The sequence below is a fragment of the Equus asinus genome, chromosome 17 (genome assembly GCF_041296235.1).
Source record: "Equus asinus isolate D_3611 breed Donkey chromosome 17, EquAss-T2T_v2, whole genome shotgun sequence".
Classification (NCBI taxonomy): domain Eukaryota; kingdom Metazoa; phylum Chordata; class Mammalia; order Perissodactyla; family Equidae; genus Equus; species Equus asinus.
The window spans coordinates 40140537-40159816 of NC_091806.1; the positions used below are offsets into that span (position 1 = coordinate 40140537).

General features: G+C 47.9%; 1 protein-coding gene across 1 annotated transcript; it reads right to left on the minus strand.

Annotated features, from left to right (window-relative positions):
- Window positions 1-6383: 6383 nt before the first annotated feature.
- LOC106826817 (uteroglobin) lies at window positions 6384-9540 on the minus strand. Its single transcript, XM_014834319.3, has 3 exons — window positions 9130-9540; window positions 6835-7022; window positions 6384-6530 (listed from the first exon to the last, which is right to left on the minus strand). Exons 1-3 carry the CDS (start codon window positions 9182-9184, stop codon window positions 6498-6500), a joined length of 276 nt encoding a protein of 91 aa, XP_014689805.3. The 5' UTR covers window positions 9185-9540; the 3' UTR covers window positions 6384-6497.
- Between the last annotated feature and the right edge of the window lie 9740 nt (window positions 9541-19280).

Consider the following 19280-nt stretch of genomic DNA (forward strand, 5'->3'; position numbering starts at 1 on the left):
TGAGTTTCACTTCTTCATTGCCTATTTGGATTCCTTTTATTTCTTTTTCTTGCCTAATTGCTCTGGCCAAAACCTCCAGTACTATGTTGAATAAGAGTGGTGAGAGTGGGCACCCTTGTCTTGTTCCTGTTCCCAGAGGGATGGCTTTCAGTTTTTCCCTATTAAGTATGATGTTGGCTGACGGTTTGTCACATTTGGTCTTCATTATGTTGAGGTACTTTCTTTCTATACCTATTTTTTTTAAAGATTTTATTTTTCCTTTTTCTCCCCAAAGCCCCCCCAGTACATAGTTGTGTATTTTTTAGTTGTGGATTCTTCTGGTTGTGGCATGTGGGATGCTGCCTCAGCATGGCTTGATGAGCAGTGCCATGTCTGTGCCCAGGATCTGAACTGGCAAAACCCTGTTCCGCTGAAGCAGAGTGTGCGAACTTAACCACTCAGCCAGGGGGCTGGCCCCCACCTTCTATACCCATTTTATTGAGTATTTTCTTTTATCATAAATAGATGTTGGATCTTGTTGAATGCTTTGTCTGCATCTATTGAGATGATCATGTGGTTTTTGTTCCTCTTTTTGTTAATGTGGTGTATCACATTGATTGACTTGCGAATGTTGAACCATTCCTGTGTCCCTGGTATAAATCCCACTTGGTCATGTTGTATGATCTTTTCAATGTATTGCTGTATTTGGTTTGCCAATATTTTGTTGAGGATTTTTGCATCAATGTTCATCAGCGATATTGGCCTGTAATTTTCCTTCTCTGTGTTGTCCTTGTCTGGCTTTGGTATCAGGGTGATGTTGGCCTTGTAGAATGTGTTAGGAAGTGCTCCATCTTCCTCAATTTTATGGAATAGTTTGAGAAGGATAGGTAATAAATCTTCTTTGAACATTTGGTAGAATTCTCCAGAGAAGCTGTCTGCTCCTGGACTTTTACTTTTGGGGAGGTTTTTGATTACTGTTTTAATCTCTTTACTTGTGATTGGCCTAGTCAGATTCTCTATTTTTTCTTGATTCAGTTTTGGGAGGTTGTAAGAGTCTAAGAATTTATCCATTTCTTCTAGGCTGTCTAATTTGTTGGCATATAGTTTTTCATAGTATTCTCTTATAATCTTTTGTATTTCTGTGGTATCCATTGTGATTTCTCCTCTTTCATTTCTAATTTTATTTACTTGGGTCTTCTCTCTTTTTTCTTAGTGAGCCTGGCTAAGGGTTTGTCAATTTTGTTTATTTTCTCAAAGAACCAGTTCTTTGTTTCATTGATCCTTTCTACTGTCTTTTTTGTTTCAATTTCATTTATTTCTTCTCTAATTTTTATTATTTCTCTCCTTCTACTGAATTTGGGCTTTGTTTGTTCTTCTTTTTCTAATTCTCTTAGGTGTAGTTTGAGATTGCTTATTTGAGATTTTTATGGCTTGTTGTGATGACCCTGTGTTGCAATGAATTTCTCTCTTAGGACCGATTTTGCTACACCTCAAATGAGTTGGTATGGTGTGTTTTCATTTTCATTTGTCTCCAGATAATATTTGATTTCTCCTTTGGTTTCTTCAGTGATCCATTGGTCGTTCAGTGGCATATTGTTTAATCTCCACATCTTTGCCCCCTTCCCAGCTTTTTTCTTGTGATTGATTTCTGTTTTCATAACATTATGCTTGGAAAAGATGCTTCATATTATTTCAATCCTCATATTTATTGAGGCTTGCTTTGTTTCCCAAGATATGGTCTATCCTTGAGAATTTCCATGCACACTTGAGAAGAATGTGTAACCTGCTGTTTTTGGATGGAGTGTTCTATATATATTTATTAAGCCCATCTGGTCTAGGTTTTCTTTTAATTCTACAATTTCTTTGTTGACTTTCTGTCTGGATGATCTATCCATTGGTGTAAGTGGGATGTTGAGGTCACCTACTATTATTGTATTGTTGTTGATATCTTCTTTTAGGTTTGTTAATAGTTGCTTTATGTACTTTGGTGCTCCTGTGTTGGGTGCATATATGTTTATAAGTGTTATGTCTTCTTGGTGGAGTGCTCCTCTTTGTCTCTACCTTTTTCGTCTTGAAGTCTACTTTGTCTGATATACACATGGTGACATCTGCTTTCTTTTGTTCGCTATTAGCTTGGAGTATCGTCTTCCATCCCTTCACTCTGACTCTGAGTTTGTCTTTCGGGCTGAAATGTGTTTCCTGGAGGCAGCATATTGTTGGGTCTTCTTTTTTAATCCATCCTGCCACTCTGTCTTTTCATTGGAGAATTCAATCCATTTACATTTTGAGTGGTTATTGATATGTGGTGGCTTAATGCTACCATTTTATCACTCATTCTCCAGTTCTCCAGCATTTCCTTTGTTTCTCATCTCGTGTATTTCAGACTACCAATTCGGTTAAGTAGTTTTCTATGCTGGTTTTCTTAGTTTTCTCCTTATTTATCATTTGTGTCTCTGTTCTAATTATTTGCTTAGTTGTTACCATGTGGTTTGTGTAAAAAATCTCATAGATGAGATAGTACATTTTCTGATAGCCTCGTATTTCCTTAGACTAAGCTGGTTCCATCTGTTTCCTCTTCCCCTTCTAAGTTGTTACTGTCACATCTTATTTCTTCTTGTGTTGTGAGTTTGTGGTTAAAATGACCACATTTTGTTTATTCTTGGTGTTCTCCTTCCCTTTATCTTGAATGTTATAATTAAGCATTTGCTAACCTGTTCTGATGGAGAGCTGCAATTTTTTGATTATATCTGTCTACTTATCACCTTGCTCAGAGTTTTGTAACCCCTTTCCTTTTGCTTTCCTTTTTTTTTAGGTATCAGGGCCTTCCTGAAGATTTCTTGTAGGGGAGGTCTTGTGGCAATGAACTCCCTTAACTTGTTTATCTGAGAAAGTTATCTCTCCGTTGTATTTGAAAGATATTTTCCCTGGATAGAGTATTCTTGGCTGAAAGTTTTTGTCCTTCAGAATTTTGAATCTATCATTCCACTCCCTCCTAGCCTGTAAGGTTTCTGTTGAGAACTCTGCTGACAGCCTGATAGGGGTTCCTTTGTAGGTCATTTTCTTCTGCCTTGCTGCCCTTAATCTTTTTTCTTTGTCATTGAATTTTGCCAGCTTCACTACTATGTGCCTTGGAGTGGGTCTCTTTACATTGATAAAGTTGCGAGTCCTATTGGCTTCTGTTACGTGGATTTCTAGCTCCCTCCTCAGGTTTGGGAAGTTCTCAGCTATTGTTTCCTTGAACAAGCTTTCTGCTTCATTCTCCTTCTCTTGGCCCTCTGGGATACTTATAATCCTTATGTTGCATTTCTTCAGTCAGATAATTGGTTGCACCAGGCCTTGAGCTTGGTGGGCAGGGCCCCCCCTCCCGCCCCTGACTGGGACAGAGCCCGAGTCACTCCCTGGGGCCACAGTGGGACTGTGGATTTTCCCACTGGACCAAGGAAGCATCACGCTGGGGCTCAGGGTTGTCACTGCCTACTCCCACGGCCCTGCTGGGTCTCACTGGCCTTTTCGGGGCTGCAGCAGAGCTATGGGCGTTTAAGGCACCTGGCAGTTGTGCTCACCTGGCTGCACTGCATCTGCTCCTAGGTCTCACCAGCCTTTGTGCTTGGTGGTCGGGGCCTCCCTACTGGGTCTGAGCCCGAGTCACTCCCTGGGGCCGCAGTGGGGTTGTGGATTTTCCCACTGGCCCAAAAAGTAATCACAGGGGCCTCAAGCCTGCAGTCACCTGTTTCCACAGTCTTGCCAAGCTGCACGCCCACCCTTGGGGCCACAGCGGTCCTATGAGCGCTTCAACTGGGAGATCAGTCGCTCGTGGATATTGGGCTGTCTGGGGGCCAGAGGGTTTTCACCTATCTCCACCTCCTCCCTGGGGGTAGTCCATCCACCTCCCAATGTATAGCAGTGCCGCTCTCTCAGGCATCCTGAGGTGCTGTGTGAGTATCCTCCACTGATCAAGGAATGTCCATTTAGTTGTAGCTCAAAGGGGGAGAGACAAAGGGAACTTCTCCCTCTGCCATGTTGCTGATATCCTAGGATGATTTTTAAAACCAATCACCAGTACTTTTTCAGCAGTCGATGCTGTGTGGCCTGTGCAAAGGCCCTGAGGTGGGAAGGGGCTTGGATCTTTAAAAAAAACACAACTGAAGGAGGCCCAGGAGGTGTGGGTGGGGGTTGTGGACTGAGCAGGAGGAGTGAGCAGTGGGATGGAGGGTGGGAGATGACAGTCAGTGATAGGCATGTTCTGCATTTAGTATTTTATGAGAGTCCTGGGAAACTTTGAAGGATTTTACTTGGGGGGGGGGGTGTGGCAGTGGAAGGGGGTTTTCATTTGATAAGAATTACCTTGGCGGTTGCCTAGAGAAGGGACTGCAGGGATACCATTGTGAGCTGGGAGCCAGTTAGGAGGCCCCTGGGGTTGTGCACGGGGGCTGGGTGGTGTTGCCAGGGGTGGCCCGGTGGACACAGAGAGGGTTCCCAGAGGTGCTCTGGAGGTAGTCTTGCTTGACTGGGTGTGCTGGTGCTGGAGAGGGGAGGGTCAGGGATGCCCCTCTGGCTTCAGGTTGGAGCTGCCGGGAGGATGGAGATAGACCTTACTGAGATTAGAAGCAGACTAGGGAGAGGGATCAGGAGCTCTGCTGGACAAGAGGAGTTTGAGATGTTGGGTAGAGGGTAGGATACAAGGGAAGGAGGTCTGGGCTCTTTTGGTGGCAGGTAACAGAAACATAGAGGAAAGCTTCTAAGTTTTCTGCTGGGGCCCAAGGGCATGGCTTAGTGGCATTCAAAAAGGGTGGGGGCCGGGGGAGAGCCCCAAGCATCCTCCACACTGCATTCTCTGTGCACCTGCTCATCTTCCCTTTTGCTTGATCCTCTGCCTGGAATGCTGTGTCCTCCTGCCCTCATCCCTCCTGTCTGGGTCCCCTCGTCCCTCCTGTCTCCGCTCAAATCATAGACAGGGGACTCCAGAGCTGAGGTCTGTCCAAGCCACTCTTACTCACAACGCTCCTTTAATTTATTCTATGGCTTTTATCACAGGTTTATCTATCTGTGTATTTGTTTACTTGCTTCTTTTGAGGGAGCTGGTAATCTTCCCTGCTAGATGGCCAGCTCCCTGTGAGCAGAGGCTACTGTTTTATTCACTCTTCTCTATTCGGGGCTTATGTGTTTGCTGGGTTATGAAATCTGCTCCTGGGTTCCTCAGAGTGCACAGCACCACTGTGAGCACATTGAAAGTGCCAGTAAATACCTAGGGATTAATTTCATGTCTGAGGTCCCCTTTGCCACAAGGAAAAAGGGGTGACTGATTCTCTTTTTGCGTGAAAGTTGACTGGACAGGGACTCAGGGATCGGGGACAGGGTGGGGAGCAAGTCAGAGAGGGACCTCGGGGTCAGAACAAGAGCATCGCCCAGTGGACAGCAGTAAGCGGGTGCTGACCAGTCTGGTCTTGACCCTCCCGCCCCCCCAAGCCTCTTCTGGGCAGAGATGTCCTTAAAGCAAGACTGACACAAAGGGACGGTTTGGCGTGCAGGCCTCTGCAATGTAAGCCTGGAAATAGGATGTCTTAACAATGGTGACCGATAGAGGATCTAGAATATGCATAGGAAGGGGTTTTTTCTGTTTTCCACCTCCTTTAAAAAAAGTCCGACAAATGATTTCATGCAGCAAATATGAAGTGTGCAAAATATTTAACCCGCCATCTCTGAGGACTCCCCTCAGGGTCTGTCACTCCTCAAAGTCACCCCCAAACACCCTGGTCCCTAATCAGGGAATCGAGTGTATTCCTCCCTCCAGCCTTTGTTTTCTAAGCATCTGACAGGAATCCGATTCCTTCCATAAGTGGAGGGCAGTGTCGTGTGCTGTGTGTGACGTGAGCGACTCTGACACAGGGCCGTCCAGCCCCTAATGGTCCCTGCTGCTCTGTCAAAATTCTTGAAATAGCCACCATTTATCTTTGGGAGATGGAACTCTCTGGAAAGCTCCATCTTTGCTTGCAGGCACGTCTGGGTAGCATAATCGCCTTTAATATTTCCTTTTCCACCCAAGAGCAGGATCTCAAAGGGACTGGAAGAAACAGAACAATCTCATCACTACAAGAATAGGGGTTGTGGGGTCAGCCACCACCCTATGCAGACCTCCCCTCCCTCCCCTGCAGGTCAGGTTTGATCAGGGCCTTGGTACTTTTCCACGTCTTCTCTCTGCCCGTGGAAGGGAGTGTGCGCTGGAAGCTGCTCTTGCCGCCTGTGGCTAGCCTGGAAGGTGGACTGGTAGGGAGACATGGGCATGGGCCCCTTGGGGACGTGTTTGCATGCCACTGCTTCTCTTTCTGCTCCTGCTCAACCTTTCCCTAGCAGTGGCAGACCTTCCCAGGCCAGCACAAATTAAAAAAGAGGCAAGGGCACAAGGGTGAGATGCTTATCCTTTATTAAAGAGAGCCAGCCTAGGCTGCTGGGGACAGTGAAGGAAGCATCCTGGCAGTGGCAGGGGCTTCCAGCAACTGGAGCTCTTCAGCTTCTAAATCCTAAGCACACAGTGGGCTCTTTGCTATTTTGTCCTAAAACAAAGAAACAAACAAACAAAACCCAATATAATACTGAACGAACCTTAAAGTTGGACCAAGATGGCGAAACACAGAAACTTTAACATCAGATAAGAAGTTCAGTCAATCTGGGAGGAGCTAAGCTTGTAAACACTTTGATTATTTCTCAGAAGCCTCTTAAAAGGTGAGATGACTGTGCCTCCTCCCCCGGGGACATTTACATTGTGACTGTCCTCTCTGGATTGCAAAAGGGGCCAAAAAGCATCCAGGGGCTTGGGCAATCCACTGCTAAGCAGTGTGAGTGGAGGAAGCCGTGTACCATGAGCTTTAAGATGCTGTCCTTGGTGTTCTTGGGGAGTAAGTCCACCAGCGTCTTCAGCTGGGTCGCCGCAGCTTTCATGTCTGCATCAGGGTTGAAGGGTTCCACTGCAGCCTCGAAACTGGCAGGTGTGCCCAGGAAGAGGCTTTGAATGACGCCTGCAAAGCTCTGGCAGATTTCTGCAGAAGCTGGAGCACGGGAAAGAGAAAGCACATGAATCCAGGCCCCTTGCCAAGCTGGCCAGCTCCCTGGCTGGGCCCACCCCTGGTGCAAACAGCCAGGCCTGTCAGCAAGAGATAGCAGGCTTTTCGTCGATGGTGAAGGATATGAGATTGTTGATGCTCCAAGCAGCTGGCTCTTGGGCTGTGTGGATACTTCCTGGGTTGCAGCCAGCTTTCTGTGGCTTGCCTGAGCCTTCCTTGCACTTCCTGGGTTGGGGTGAGGCAAGGCGCCATTTGTTCTTTCCGTTAGATTTCTAGGCAGAGTATTGACAGCAGAAGCTGCTGGTCTGATTTTTTTTTAATTAATTATTATTGTTTTGAAGAAGACTGGCCCTGAGCTAACATCTGTGCCAAACTTCCTCTATTTTATATGTGGGATGCCTGCCACAGTATGGCTTGGTGAGCTGTGTGTAGGTCCGTGCCCGGGATCCAAACCGGCAAACCCTGGGCCTCTGAAGCAGAGTGCACTACCTGAACCACTGTGCCACCGGGCCGGCCACTGTTCTGATTTTTCATGCCGTGTGGGGGCTGGGAAGAGGCCACGGAGAATTTTGGCTCCCACTAGAAACAGGTCCCCGCCCTCAGGAACATGGGCAAGAGTCACCATTTCCTACTTCTTCTTCCTCCTTCTTCTCACTAAGCCTCAGATCCCGTCCTTGAGTTCTCTGCCTTGTGTGCAAATTCGGCTTCTGTGCCTGGACTCCAGGGCCCCACCCAAAGTGGGCGCTCCAAGTCAAAAACCCTCTCCGGAACCTAGACCCCTGCTTTGCAACTTACTATGTCACCAGGGAAGTTATTTTAGCTTTCTGTGGCTCCTTTTCTCATCTGTAAAATGGGGATAATATCCCTACTTTGTAGGGTTGTCGTAAGAATGAAAAAAAAAACACTGTGAAAGGGGCTCGGAACAGTGATTCACACACTATAAGTACCAAATAAATGTTGGATATTATTGCTGGTGTTATTACCTGTGTGCTCACACATATGCTCAAGTGCACCCCAGATCCACCCCAAAACTTATTTGAGTCCCGTCTTTCTGAGCCACCTCCACTGTACACAACATCAAGTTCTTCTAATTAATATACTTTTCAGTCCAAAATGATGTTATTTCCCTTTAGAACGAGCATCTCTGCACAATAGCTGTTCCCACCGTCTCTTGGTTTTGGTTTTCTAACTCTTCCCTCATCCCATCTCGCCCTAGGGTCATAAAACTTATTTCCATGGGTATTATGAAACTTTCAAAGTGAGTTCACTGGAATTAGTTAAAAGAAAATATATATTTTTTAATATTTTTAATATTTAATATTTTTAAATATATATATATTTTTTTTTTATTAAGAGAAGAGGCTGTTAGGTGTTGAAAAACAGGTAGGTGACCCAATTCCCAAAAGATCCAGGGGCTTGGAGGTAAGTGTGGTTGACTGTTCTCTCTCTCTCTCTCTCTCTCTCCCCCCTCCATTCCTTTCCTCTTAGTGACAGCTGAAACTACTCAGAAACTCCTAATCTCCTTTTCGCAGAGGACAAAAATGTTTAGAGAACTCCACTCTGGGTTGGTAATTTCCCAAAGGAAACATCCTCTTCTGAAATATTCCTCTCTGCCCAGAATGGGAGACCTTGCCTTGGTTTGAGTTTCTTTTGAGACATGAGGCTTTGCAGCTCCTTCCAGCCCTTTGGCTGCCACACTGGTGTGCAGACCTCAACCTTGGAGGCTGCACCAAAGTCTCTTGGCATCTTGGGGTCTGTCCAAGATGGGCTTTGAGAAGCTCGTTATTCCTATTCTGTTGGTTGTTGGACAAATGCATCTATGTGGGATCTCCTCCATGCGTCCCTCCAGTCTATTCCACTGCCTGGAATTCTGAGGTTGTTGGATAGGGAAGATGGGATCATTTTCAGGTTTTCTCACAGTCTCAGGGCTCTGCTCAAGTTCCCCAGATGGGCTTGTTCACTAGACCCAGCTTCCTGGCCGGGAGTCCGCGTGTCCAGGCCCTCCCAGGAGCCACCCTTTCTCCTGAGCAGAAGTGGGTGGCAGGGAGAGTTCCGGAGCCCAGCTTGGGGGAGAGGGGCTCTGGGCACTCACCAGGGCTGCAGCAGAGAGCCAGGATGGCCAGGGTGACGATGATGGCGAGTTTCATGGTGGACAGGAGGCTCGTGAGTGAGGCTCTGGCCGTGTCTCTGGATCCGGTGGTCTTGAGTGAGATGTGCGTATTGAGATGCCTTCTTATATGCTCGAGGCTGCACCCAGAGAGAGGAGGACAAGGCGTGGGATCCAAATTATGGGACCACACTATTTACTTGGGCATCGGATCCGTGGAAAAAGTAAATATTCTCTTTTCCCAACCCAGTTTCTGACCCCATTGAAACTGAGGTCACACAATGGGCCACTTGGGAGGGGTGGAACCCAGAGTCCTACATGGAGGCAGCAAGGAGATTGGAGTCAGAGAGCATGGAGACCTGGCTACCTGTGCCCCTCTCTTTGGAACTGAGCACTGGGGCAGTCCAGTTCAACAGAAGCAATTGTAGAGGCCGCCTGGACCCATCACCCCGGGAGAAACTGAGTGGCAGCGACAGGATGTGGACTCAGGACTCCTCATCCTCCACTGGGCTCCTTCCACCGCTCCTCTCCCAGGGAGGTGGCTGGACCTCAAGCCTTGAGGATCATATGGTCCAGAGCATCACGGTAGTCACACTTGGGGGATACCCTGGAGAGAAGTATGTTGACAGGTGAGGGACTTCTCCAGAATGCCCACGAGAAACCCAAGCCCCAAATCAAGCAGGAGAATGCATTGCTTGGGCTGGCTCTGTTCCCACCTGCAGCTGCTCTCAAGTCCTGCCCTCCCGATGGCCAAATCGATGGGCGCTCCAGCCCTTATCTCGCTTGATCTCTTAATGGCCTTGACCCTCTTAACGTTTCCTTCTTAAACTGTCCTCTCTCCTGTGCTCCCACGCCTCAGTTCTTTCCTCCCCAACCGTCATTGTTCTTTACATGTTTGTTCTTTGCTCACTGTGCTTACGTGTTGGTGGTTCCAGGCTTTGGCCATAGCCCCCTTCTTGCCTCCCCTCGCCACGTCCCGTGGCCACTCCCTTCCTTCTCCAATGCTGATGCCCCAGAACACAGGCCTGGCCTGGCTAAAGTGGAGTCCTAAACGGCCCCTTTGCCTCCTAGCTTGCCTTCCTCAGCCATCCTCGGAAAGGCCAGCAGAATGAGCTTTCTAAAATCCACCGATCATATCCTTCTCCTTCTTGAAACCCTTTGAAAGCTTCCTTTTTGTGGACAGGATAAAATTCAAGTGCCATTTACAAGGCCCTTGTCCACTGACCATTTGGGCATGTGGCATTTGAGCCTCGGTCCGCCACTCCCATACGGTAATCTAACTCTAGCCCGGTATTTGCAGATTTGAGAACACTCCATGTTTCCCTTTATGCCGTTCTAGCTTTGCACAGGCTACGCCTTGGTCCTGGAATGCACATCTCCTGCCTTGTCTACTTCTCCCAATCCTATTTGTATTTCAAGATTCAATCACATGTCTGATCACTCATTCATTCAATGAATGTTGACACCTACTGTGTGCCAGGCACTGTGCTAGGACTTGGGGTAGGCCCGGAGAGGCACTGCCTGGAGCCCCTTCAAGAAGAACTTGCCACCTGGCTACGAGGAGTGTGGTCAGCAGAGAGCTGCCAGCTGCCAGTAACTTTCGGGTCTGCTCCAGCTGCAGACTGCTGCGTCACTCAAATCCTGTCCTTCCTGGGGCTGCCCACATCTGGCGACTGAGCAAGGAGGGCACTTCTGCACCGTGTGGGATAATTCTGGTGGGCAGGACTTACTCCAGCGCTCCCTGCCCAGTTGGCTGAGACTTTGCCAGGCCTGCATTGCAGGCCAATTTTCCTTTTGTCCAGTGCAGCTTTCCCCACTTCCCTTCACAGTTGCTGATCCCTAATGACAATCTTGCACTCCAGACTCCATCTCAGCATCTGCTTTCTTGACAGCATCAAACCACGACGGAGATGCAGCGATGAACGAAGCAGGCCTGGGTCCCTGCCTCTGTGGAGCTTCCGTCTGCTGGGGGAGACAGACAAGGAAACAGGGATGAAAACAAAAAAATGGCAGGTGTGTTCAGTGCTAGGGGAGGAATTAGCATGGCGCTGGGACAGAAAAGGCGAGTGACACCCACTCAGGTGAGGGAATCAGGGCGCTCCTCTCCAAGCAGGTGATCGATGCTGAGCCCCATATGCGGAGGGGTTCTGGGTGGAGGGGATGCCAGCACCGAGGCCACCAGGTGGAAAGGACTTGAGTGGACCTGAGGAGCACAGAGGGGCCCTTGTGCTGGAGTGAGGAGCATGTACCAGATGTACAAGACCGGCGGGGACCAGATCTCACAGGGCCTCCCTCTAAGGTCACGGAAAGCTCTGGAAGGGTTTTTTTAATGCTTTTTTTTATTGTGTTAAGATACACGTAATGTAAAATTTACCATCTTAACCATTTTTATGTGTACAGGTCAGTGGTATTAAATACATTAACATTGTTATGCAACCGTCACCACCATCCATCCCCATAACTTTTTCATCTCGTAAAACCGAAACTCTGTACCCATTAAACACGAACTCCCCATTCTCCCCTCCTCTAGCCCCTGGAAACCACCATTCTACTTTCTAGCTCTATGATTTGACTACTCTAAGTATCTCATATAAGTGGAGTCATGCAGCATTTGTCTTTTTGTGACTGGCTTATTTCACTAAGCGTAATGTTCTCAAGGTTCATCGTGTAGCATATTGCAGAATTTCTTTCCCTTTTAAGGCTGAATGAGATTCTAGTGTATGTATAAACACATTTTGCTTACCCGTTCATCCCTCGATGGCCACTGGCATCGTGTCCACGTTTCACCTATTGTGGATAATGCTGCTGTGAACATGGGCAAACAATCTGGAAGATTTTATTCAGGAGCGGGATATCTGATTTTCCTTTTGGTGAGATGGTCCTGACTATTCTGAGAAGGGATGGGGTGGTGTGAGGGTGACAGAGCAGCTCAGCAGAAGAGATGGTGGGGTTTGGACCAGCTTACGGCAGCGGGGTGAGGATCTGAGAGACACACAGACATGCTTGGTGCTGGATAGAACAAGGCGGGTGGGGGAGAGGCAGGTGTCAGGATGAGCCCTGTGGGTTTCTGGCACGGACAGCTGGGTGCGTGAGGTACTATTCTCTGACCAGGGAAGACTCCGGGGGAAGCGGGTCGGGGATGGGAACAGAGTGAAGCCTTCTCCAACCTGTCTCTCCCGTTAGTGTTCCCTTTCACTGTGAGTGGCTATATCCCCACCGTACGCTGTTTTGACTCCATAATTGTTTACTTGTTCAGCTCTTTTACGTGATGGTTGCTAAACAGAAATCCGTGGAGCATGAATTGATGAATGAGGCCTTCACATCACGTGATATTTGGAGGCTCAGAGGTGCCTTAACGTGGTTGAGAACACAGGTTCTGTAACTAGGCACCCATGAGGACTTGTGGAGTAAATTACTGTGAGTCCATACAATAAAACACCGTGTGGCTGAAAAATCAGGATAGGAAGACCTTCTGAGTGGATGAAGAAATGACCCCCAAGGCAAGCTGCAAAGGGAAGAAAAACCAAGGCAGAACAGAATCAAAAACAGACTAAAAAGGAGCAAAAAGAAGCCACCTAAGTAATTGCTTGTATATGCATAAGACATCTCAGGGAATGGATGGTACGGGTTGTTTCCAGAAAGGAGAACCATGTGGAGGGATCACTGAGAGAAGACTTCACCGTAAGCCCTTTGGTACCCTTTGAATTTGGAGTCGTATGAATATATCATCGATCCAAAGCAAAGTTTTAAAAAGAGCGAACAGATTTCACACATGCTATAACATGGACGAACCTTGAGGACGTGATGCTGAGTGAAATAAACCAGTCACAAGAAGACAAATGCTGTATGAGTCCACTTATATGAGGTACCCAGAATTGTCAGATTCTTAGAGACGGAAAGGAGAGTGGTGGTTTTCAGGGGCTGGGGGGACGAGAATGGGGAGTTTATGTTTGTTTAATGGGGACAGAGTCATAGTTTGGGATGATGACAAAGTCCTGGAAGTGAATGGTTGCACAACAATGTGAATGTGCTTAACACCACTGAACTATACACTTAAAAGTGGTTAAGAGTGTAAATTTTATGTTATATGTATTTTATCACAATTAAAAAATAATAATAATAAAAAGAGGGAGAGCAAGTTCTAGAATAAGCCTGTCTGAGTTGAATCCCAGATCCATCGGTTACTAGCTATCTTATCTTGGGCAAAGTACTTCACCCCTCTCTGTCTCGATTTCCTTGTCTGTACACTGAGCATAATGATATTATCTACTGCATTCGGCCGTGAGGATTAAATCTGTGTAACGCCCTGTAAGTGGCACCTGGCATGGAGAATGTATTCGGTGAACGTTGTCGAGTATTGTGTTCGCGCGTCTCTGTGTTGAAGGCACAAGAGGGAGGCCTTTCAATGTTGGGTTTTCTTGTTCAAGTCTACACACGCGTGACTCTGGGGAATACAGAGGATCTTGGGTAAGCTGTGCTGCTTTCATGCTGGCCTGGGCCATTAGGATGAGCTTTTCCTTTGTTCCTGCCACCCTGCTGTGTCCATCACGTATACCTGTGGGCCTAGCTGACTCCCGTGTTCCTGACCTGATCCCAGGGCAGGGGTTGATAAGTAAAGTTACTTGAGGACAGAGTGCTTCCAGGGTCCACCTGTAGGTAAGCCGTGCAAAGAGGCTTAGGGTACCCAGGAGTATTTTCACCTCTCCGTCCTTGAGCTGTAGAGTGAGGGCCTCTCTGTGTATCCTCCCCCAAGCCAGCTGTTTGACAGAGAGGGCCTCCTGGACACACGACATGACCTCTTAGTGACATGGCCCAGTGGTCATGCAGAGAATGGCCCCACGAGTGTCATTTGAGACTGTTCATTGGGTCAGTAAGCTTAAAAATAGCACTCTGTGTGCTATTCTCCAAGCTGTGATATAGGAATTGTGTACATCCTGTTCTTGCTCCTGCCATCTCTCTTTGGATGTTCCTTCTCTGGTTCCAAGGGTCCCCAGACAGGCACTTCCATCCTGGCCCTTGGGAGAGCCTTACACGGTGGCAGGGCTGTCTCTTTCCCCTGCCCAGAAGCCTGTAGAGCGCTGGCTTCTCTGACTTGCCCTGTGGAACAGTTAGGCAAAAAGTGTTAGTCAAGGCTCAGAGCTTCTCAGACTCTAACACCTGCTCCTTAAATCCCTAAACCCCACACGCTGTGAGTTCCAGGCCAGAGCCCTCAAGCCTGCCTCAGCACATCTGAGGGCTGGGAGCCACTATTTCTGGCTAGTTGTGGGCAGTCAGCTGGTCACTGTGCAAAGAGCAACTGTTTGCAGGAAGACAAGCCACTCGATTCTTAGCACCCGGGGCATGGCAGTGAATTGGCATGGCTCCTGCCAGGCCCCCGAACCAAAACCATACCCTGTGTTGGCTCCTCCTGGCTCTGGGTGAGCCCTGACCCGGAGTTACTGGAGCTTCAAGGGCAGGGCCTGGCCACAGATGGGGGAGCGGCCAGGGAGCCTGCCCTAGGCCCAGCCTTCCCCTGGCTCCGGCTCGGAGGGTGTGAGCGCCTTGTACCTGGCTCTGGCCTGTGAGAAGAGCAGGAGAAAGCCTCAGCCAGAGCCTGAGGGTGGGAGGGACCCAGGGGATCCTGAAGCCCTGCCTGGGGATTTGGATTCTAATGTCTACTGGCTCCTCCTCCATGCACACAGTGTGAGTACGACACATGGGTGCCAGGTTGTGAGCCATCTTCAAGGCCCCTCAGGGAGCCTGCCCAGGTCCCCACTCAGAGGTCTGGCAGCAGTGGGGGGTGGGGGGGTGGGTCTGGGCCAGCAGCAGCTCCCAGCTCATCCTGCTAGAAAGTATCAACTGAGACCAGATGTTTACCTGGTCTGGGCTTGGCGCATGGCTATCCTGATGAGCAGGAAGCGGAGGTACAGCCTGTGCTGGCATCTGGCTGCAAGTCCCAGCACGGCCCAGAAAACAGGTTGGAGGCCATTCTGATTCTTTCCATCCTGTTGGGCCACTGGGGGTCAGGTCACCGGCTCATGAGGTCAAGGGGTCAGCTCATGGGGCAGACCAGAGCTCAGCCTCCTCCCTCCACCCTGGGCTTCAGGCTCTGTGCTCGCTCAGGAAGCAGCCCCTGAGCACAGCAGATTTTCCCTGTGGGTGTGTTCCATTCTCTTCTGCCTCGGTGGCTCCTGGGGCTGACCCCTGCATTGACCCAGGACCCTCCCGGGAGGGCCTGGCAACTTCTGGATACTCCAGCTATTTTGTCCACTGGTCACGATGCCTAGGGCCTGTGAGTTTTTAGAGGATCTAAAAAAATGTCATGGATCTACTGGCTCCAAAATATAAAGAGAAAATCTCAAAATAGTAATTAATAAATATTTATCTAGGTAACGTTACTGCAAATAGATTGTTGCCACTCATTTCAACCATGATATAGTTATATGTAGATACAATAAAGTTTAAATCGTAGGAACCAAATCATAATTCTTCCTAGGATCAGAATTATTAAATTTATACAAGCCCCTTCAAAAGTTTACAGCCAAAATTACATTCATTATGAGAAGTTTATCTATTTGAATGTGTTTGATATAATATGGAGTGGGAACATCAAAACTAAGATTAGCGTCTCGTGTCCTGCTCGCCCAATACCCGCAGCTATGGCCATACCAGAGCACAGCCACCCACAGAACAGGCAGCGTGGATCAGAGGGAAGAAATACTCCAGCTTTCCTCTCGTCCCATCCTCCGATCTATAGCCAGAACCTTCCACGGGCTAACCAACTGGCATCCAGCCAGCAAGGGGGCCCAGGTTTCCTGGTCCTTAGAGGTCGGCCTCCTGAGGCACAAAACAGATCAGAGACAGGTGCAGAATGGATGGTTGGGTGAGTTCAAATATAGAATAACCAGCACATAACAGTATCATTCTATATATTCGGCTCTGGATCTCGCTTTTCCCACTTAGTACTATGTCTTGGATAGCTTTCAACTTTGGCACCTGTAGATACACTTGATTTTTCTCATGCTACACAATATCCCTTTGCAGGATGCAATCTCATCTTATACAATATAATGTAACCAGTACCATATTGATGGACGCCTGAATTGTTTCTAGTTTTTGTCCTATTACAAATCACACAGTGACCTACACGCCTCCTTCTGTCCTGGGGGTTCTTTCCGTGGGAGAGACCCCTGGATTTAGACATGCTGCCATTGATATTGACTTTCCCAAGCTCATCCGTTGCCACTGCAGACGGGTTGTTGATGGTGAATGTCAGGGCTGGGAGGCGGGAGGGTGTCAGGGTGGGATTGTCAACTGTTCTGATTTCCCACAGGGATCTTGGTCATTTTTCCAGTGCAAATTGGCCCTCAGCCCATAGATAGGACAGTAGCTGGTGTACTGAGAGTCGGCAGAGATGTTAATGTGGGCTGCTGAGAGGCATCCTGGGGGCACACATCACCCACCCCCCAGCTGTGGGTTGTACCCAGACACAAAGTGACCTGGCTTTTGCTGTTTGGAGGGTTTCAGGGAGGGGTCGGGGTGCGGCAGGCTTGACCTGCTGAGGATCTGAGCCTTTCTTGGCTCCCCACCAGGCAGGGTGGATTGAGCTGAAACTTGGGAGTGGGCGGGTGGAGCGGGGCCAGGAGCTGGGGATGTGCCTCCGGTGTCCGGGGCACCCAGCAGAACCAGCAGGTTCTTTGCTCTGGGATAAGCTCCCTCCGAGGGGTGGGGACACTCAAGTTGATGGAAGTCCCTGTTCTGCAGGCTGGAAACTGGTTCCCCTCCGTTTCACAGGCCGGCCCTGGGGATTTGGGCAGCAGATTTCGGGGCTGACAGCACATGACACGATGCACTTCTTGACCTTCCTCAGGAAGCTTGCTTACTTTCTTGCTTAATTCTGCAGGTTCTTTGTTCGGTGGCGAGTCACCCGTGTCCTGCCCTCCGTTTCTGCCCTCTCCCACCTTCCCTGTCCTGTGCTTGTTCCCACCCGTAGGCTTGGTAGGTCACCGCTGGGGCCCCTCTGCCCCAGCACCCTCAGGGTGCTTTGCACGGGGCTCTCAGCCGTCATGGGGCACATGAGCCGACATGGTCAGCAGACGTGGGGCAGGGCCCCGCTCTGATGCTGGCCGGCCCAGCGGCTCTGCAGGGCTGCAACTGTCCTGCGCGCACAGGGAGCAGGGAGGGGAGACAGCTGCAGGCTCCTTCTGGCTCTTGGTCTGAGGCCCAGCGATACCTCACCCAGAGGAGCCTGGTGAGCCCCTGGCCCTGCGTCCCCCACCCAACGGCCTACGCTGTCCCCTCTTATCACCACCTCACCTTCGGTCCATCAGGGTGATTCAGGGTCCTCGAAGACAGGCGCTTAGGAAATGAAATAGAAGTTCCCTTTATCTGTCAATGTCTCTGGCATCTATCTATCATCTATCTATCTATCAGGTATCTAGCTTTTTCTATCCATTTTTATAACTAAAGTAGTTATATTCTATATTAATATATATTTTGTATCTAATATATATTACGTAATGTATATTTATCGCACATACATATATAAATATATAAAGATCGTATATTACATAGGATACATAATATACACTATAATGTTTATATTATAGGGGGCCGGCCCGGTGGCATAGTAGTTAAGTTCGTGTGCTCCTCTTCGGCGGCCCGGGGTTCGCTGGTCAGATCCTGGGTGTGGACCTACACACCTCTCATCAAGCCACGCTGTGGCGGCACCCCACGTAGAAGAACTAGAAGGGCTTACAACGAGGATATGCAACTATGTACTAGGGCTTTGGGGAGAAAGAAAAAAAGGAAGATTGGCAACAGATGTTAGCTCAGGGCCAATCTTCCTGACCAAGAAAAAGAAAAGCATAACAAAAAGAACCTGGTGTTATGATGCATTAGAAAAAAGTTTATATTATAACTAAAATAAAATGTAATTTCAGTCTCAAGCCTTCATTCTGCTAAGGGGATAGAAACTTAGTCTCTGTCATCTTGGGGACCCCCTCTCCAGGGTTGTGCCTATCTTTCAGGGGGCTTGTGCGGAACCAAGGAGTTGGCAGGATTTGTGTTGGTGAAGGCATCTGGTACTTGATATCTATCACCTGTCACCAGCCTGTCTCTTGTTTGCCATCAGTCTGTGTGGGCCGCTCCTGAGTGGTCCCTCGACATCATCCACAGGCCTCCAGTTCACTGGCTTTCTCTGCCACCTCGGGGCCACTCCTGGGTGCACAGGAATCCTGCTGCTGCTCCCACGCTGTGCCGGGGCCTGGAAGTTCTGCAGCGACACCTCCGAAGGCCTGTATCATGCTCCCATTTCTTCTTGAAGGGTTCTGCCCTCTGCTCCCAGATTCTTCAAACCCATCTGGGGACTGCCACCTCACTAAGGCTTGGTCTCTCCAGTGGCTTACCTGGGGGATTTGATGCCTGGAGAAGATAATTTTTTACTGCTTCCCTACTCTAGACAACAAAAATTATTCTCAGTGATAGCTGTGAAATAAAATGAACAAAAATAAAGGTCAGAAAAGAAAGGCAGATGGTGATCATTTATTTATATATTCATGAAGATCATTTCTTTTATTGAAATACACACACACACGTGTGTGTGTATATATATAAAACCATGCCAGTAAAAATAAAGATATTAGAGCACACACAAATAGTCACACATTAAAACACAACTATTTATTAATAGTTTGTAGATTTCCCTAACGAAATTTGATACTTTGGTTATAGTCCGATATATTAATATTTCATGTAAATAATTATCAAACTATATTCACCAATAAGTGAATTTTATTAAACCAAAATGTCTGCCAAAGGTAAAATGTAAGCAATTGCTCAATTGTACCACTGATATAATGTTTTATTGTTTTGATTTGTCCTTTAGTTCTAAAACAATCAACTGAAAAAGAATACGTTTGAACTTCAAAGATACTAAAATTCTATAAAAGATTTTATGTACGAACTAAAATTTTCACTTTTCCAATAAAAGTATTACACCTTATACTCTTTTACTATTTACAATTTTAAAACTCAAATAAAACCTCCAAGTGGCCTCACAGTATGACAGAAGCGCAGCAACTCAAGTTCTGTTTCTTGGTCTTTACAACCACGGTGCTTTTGTCGTTTACTTTGAATTTACGGTTTGAACGCAGGAA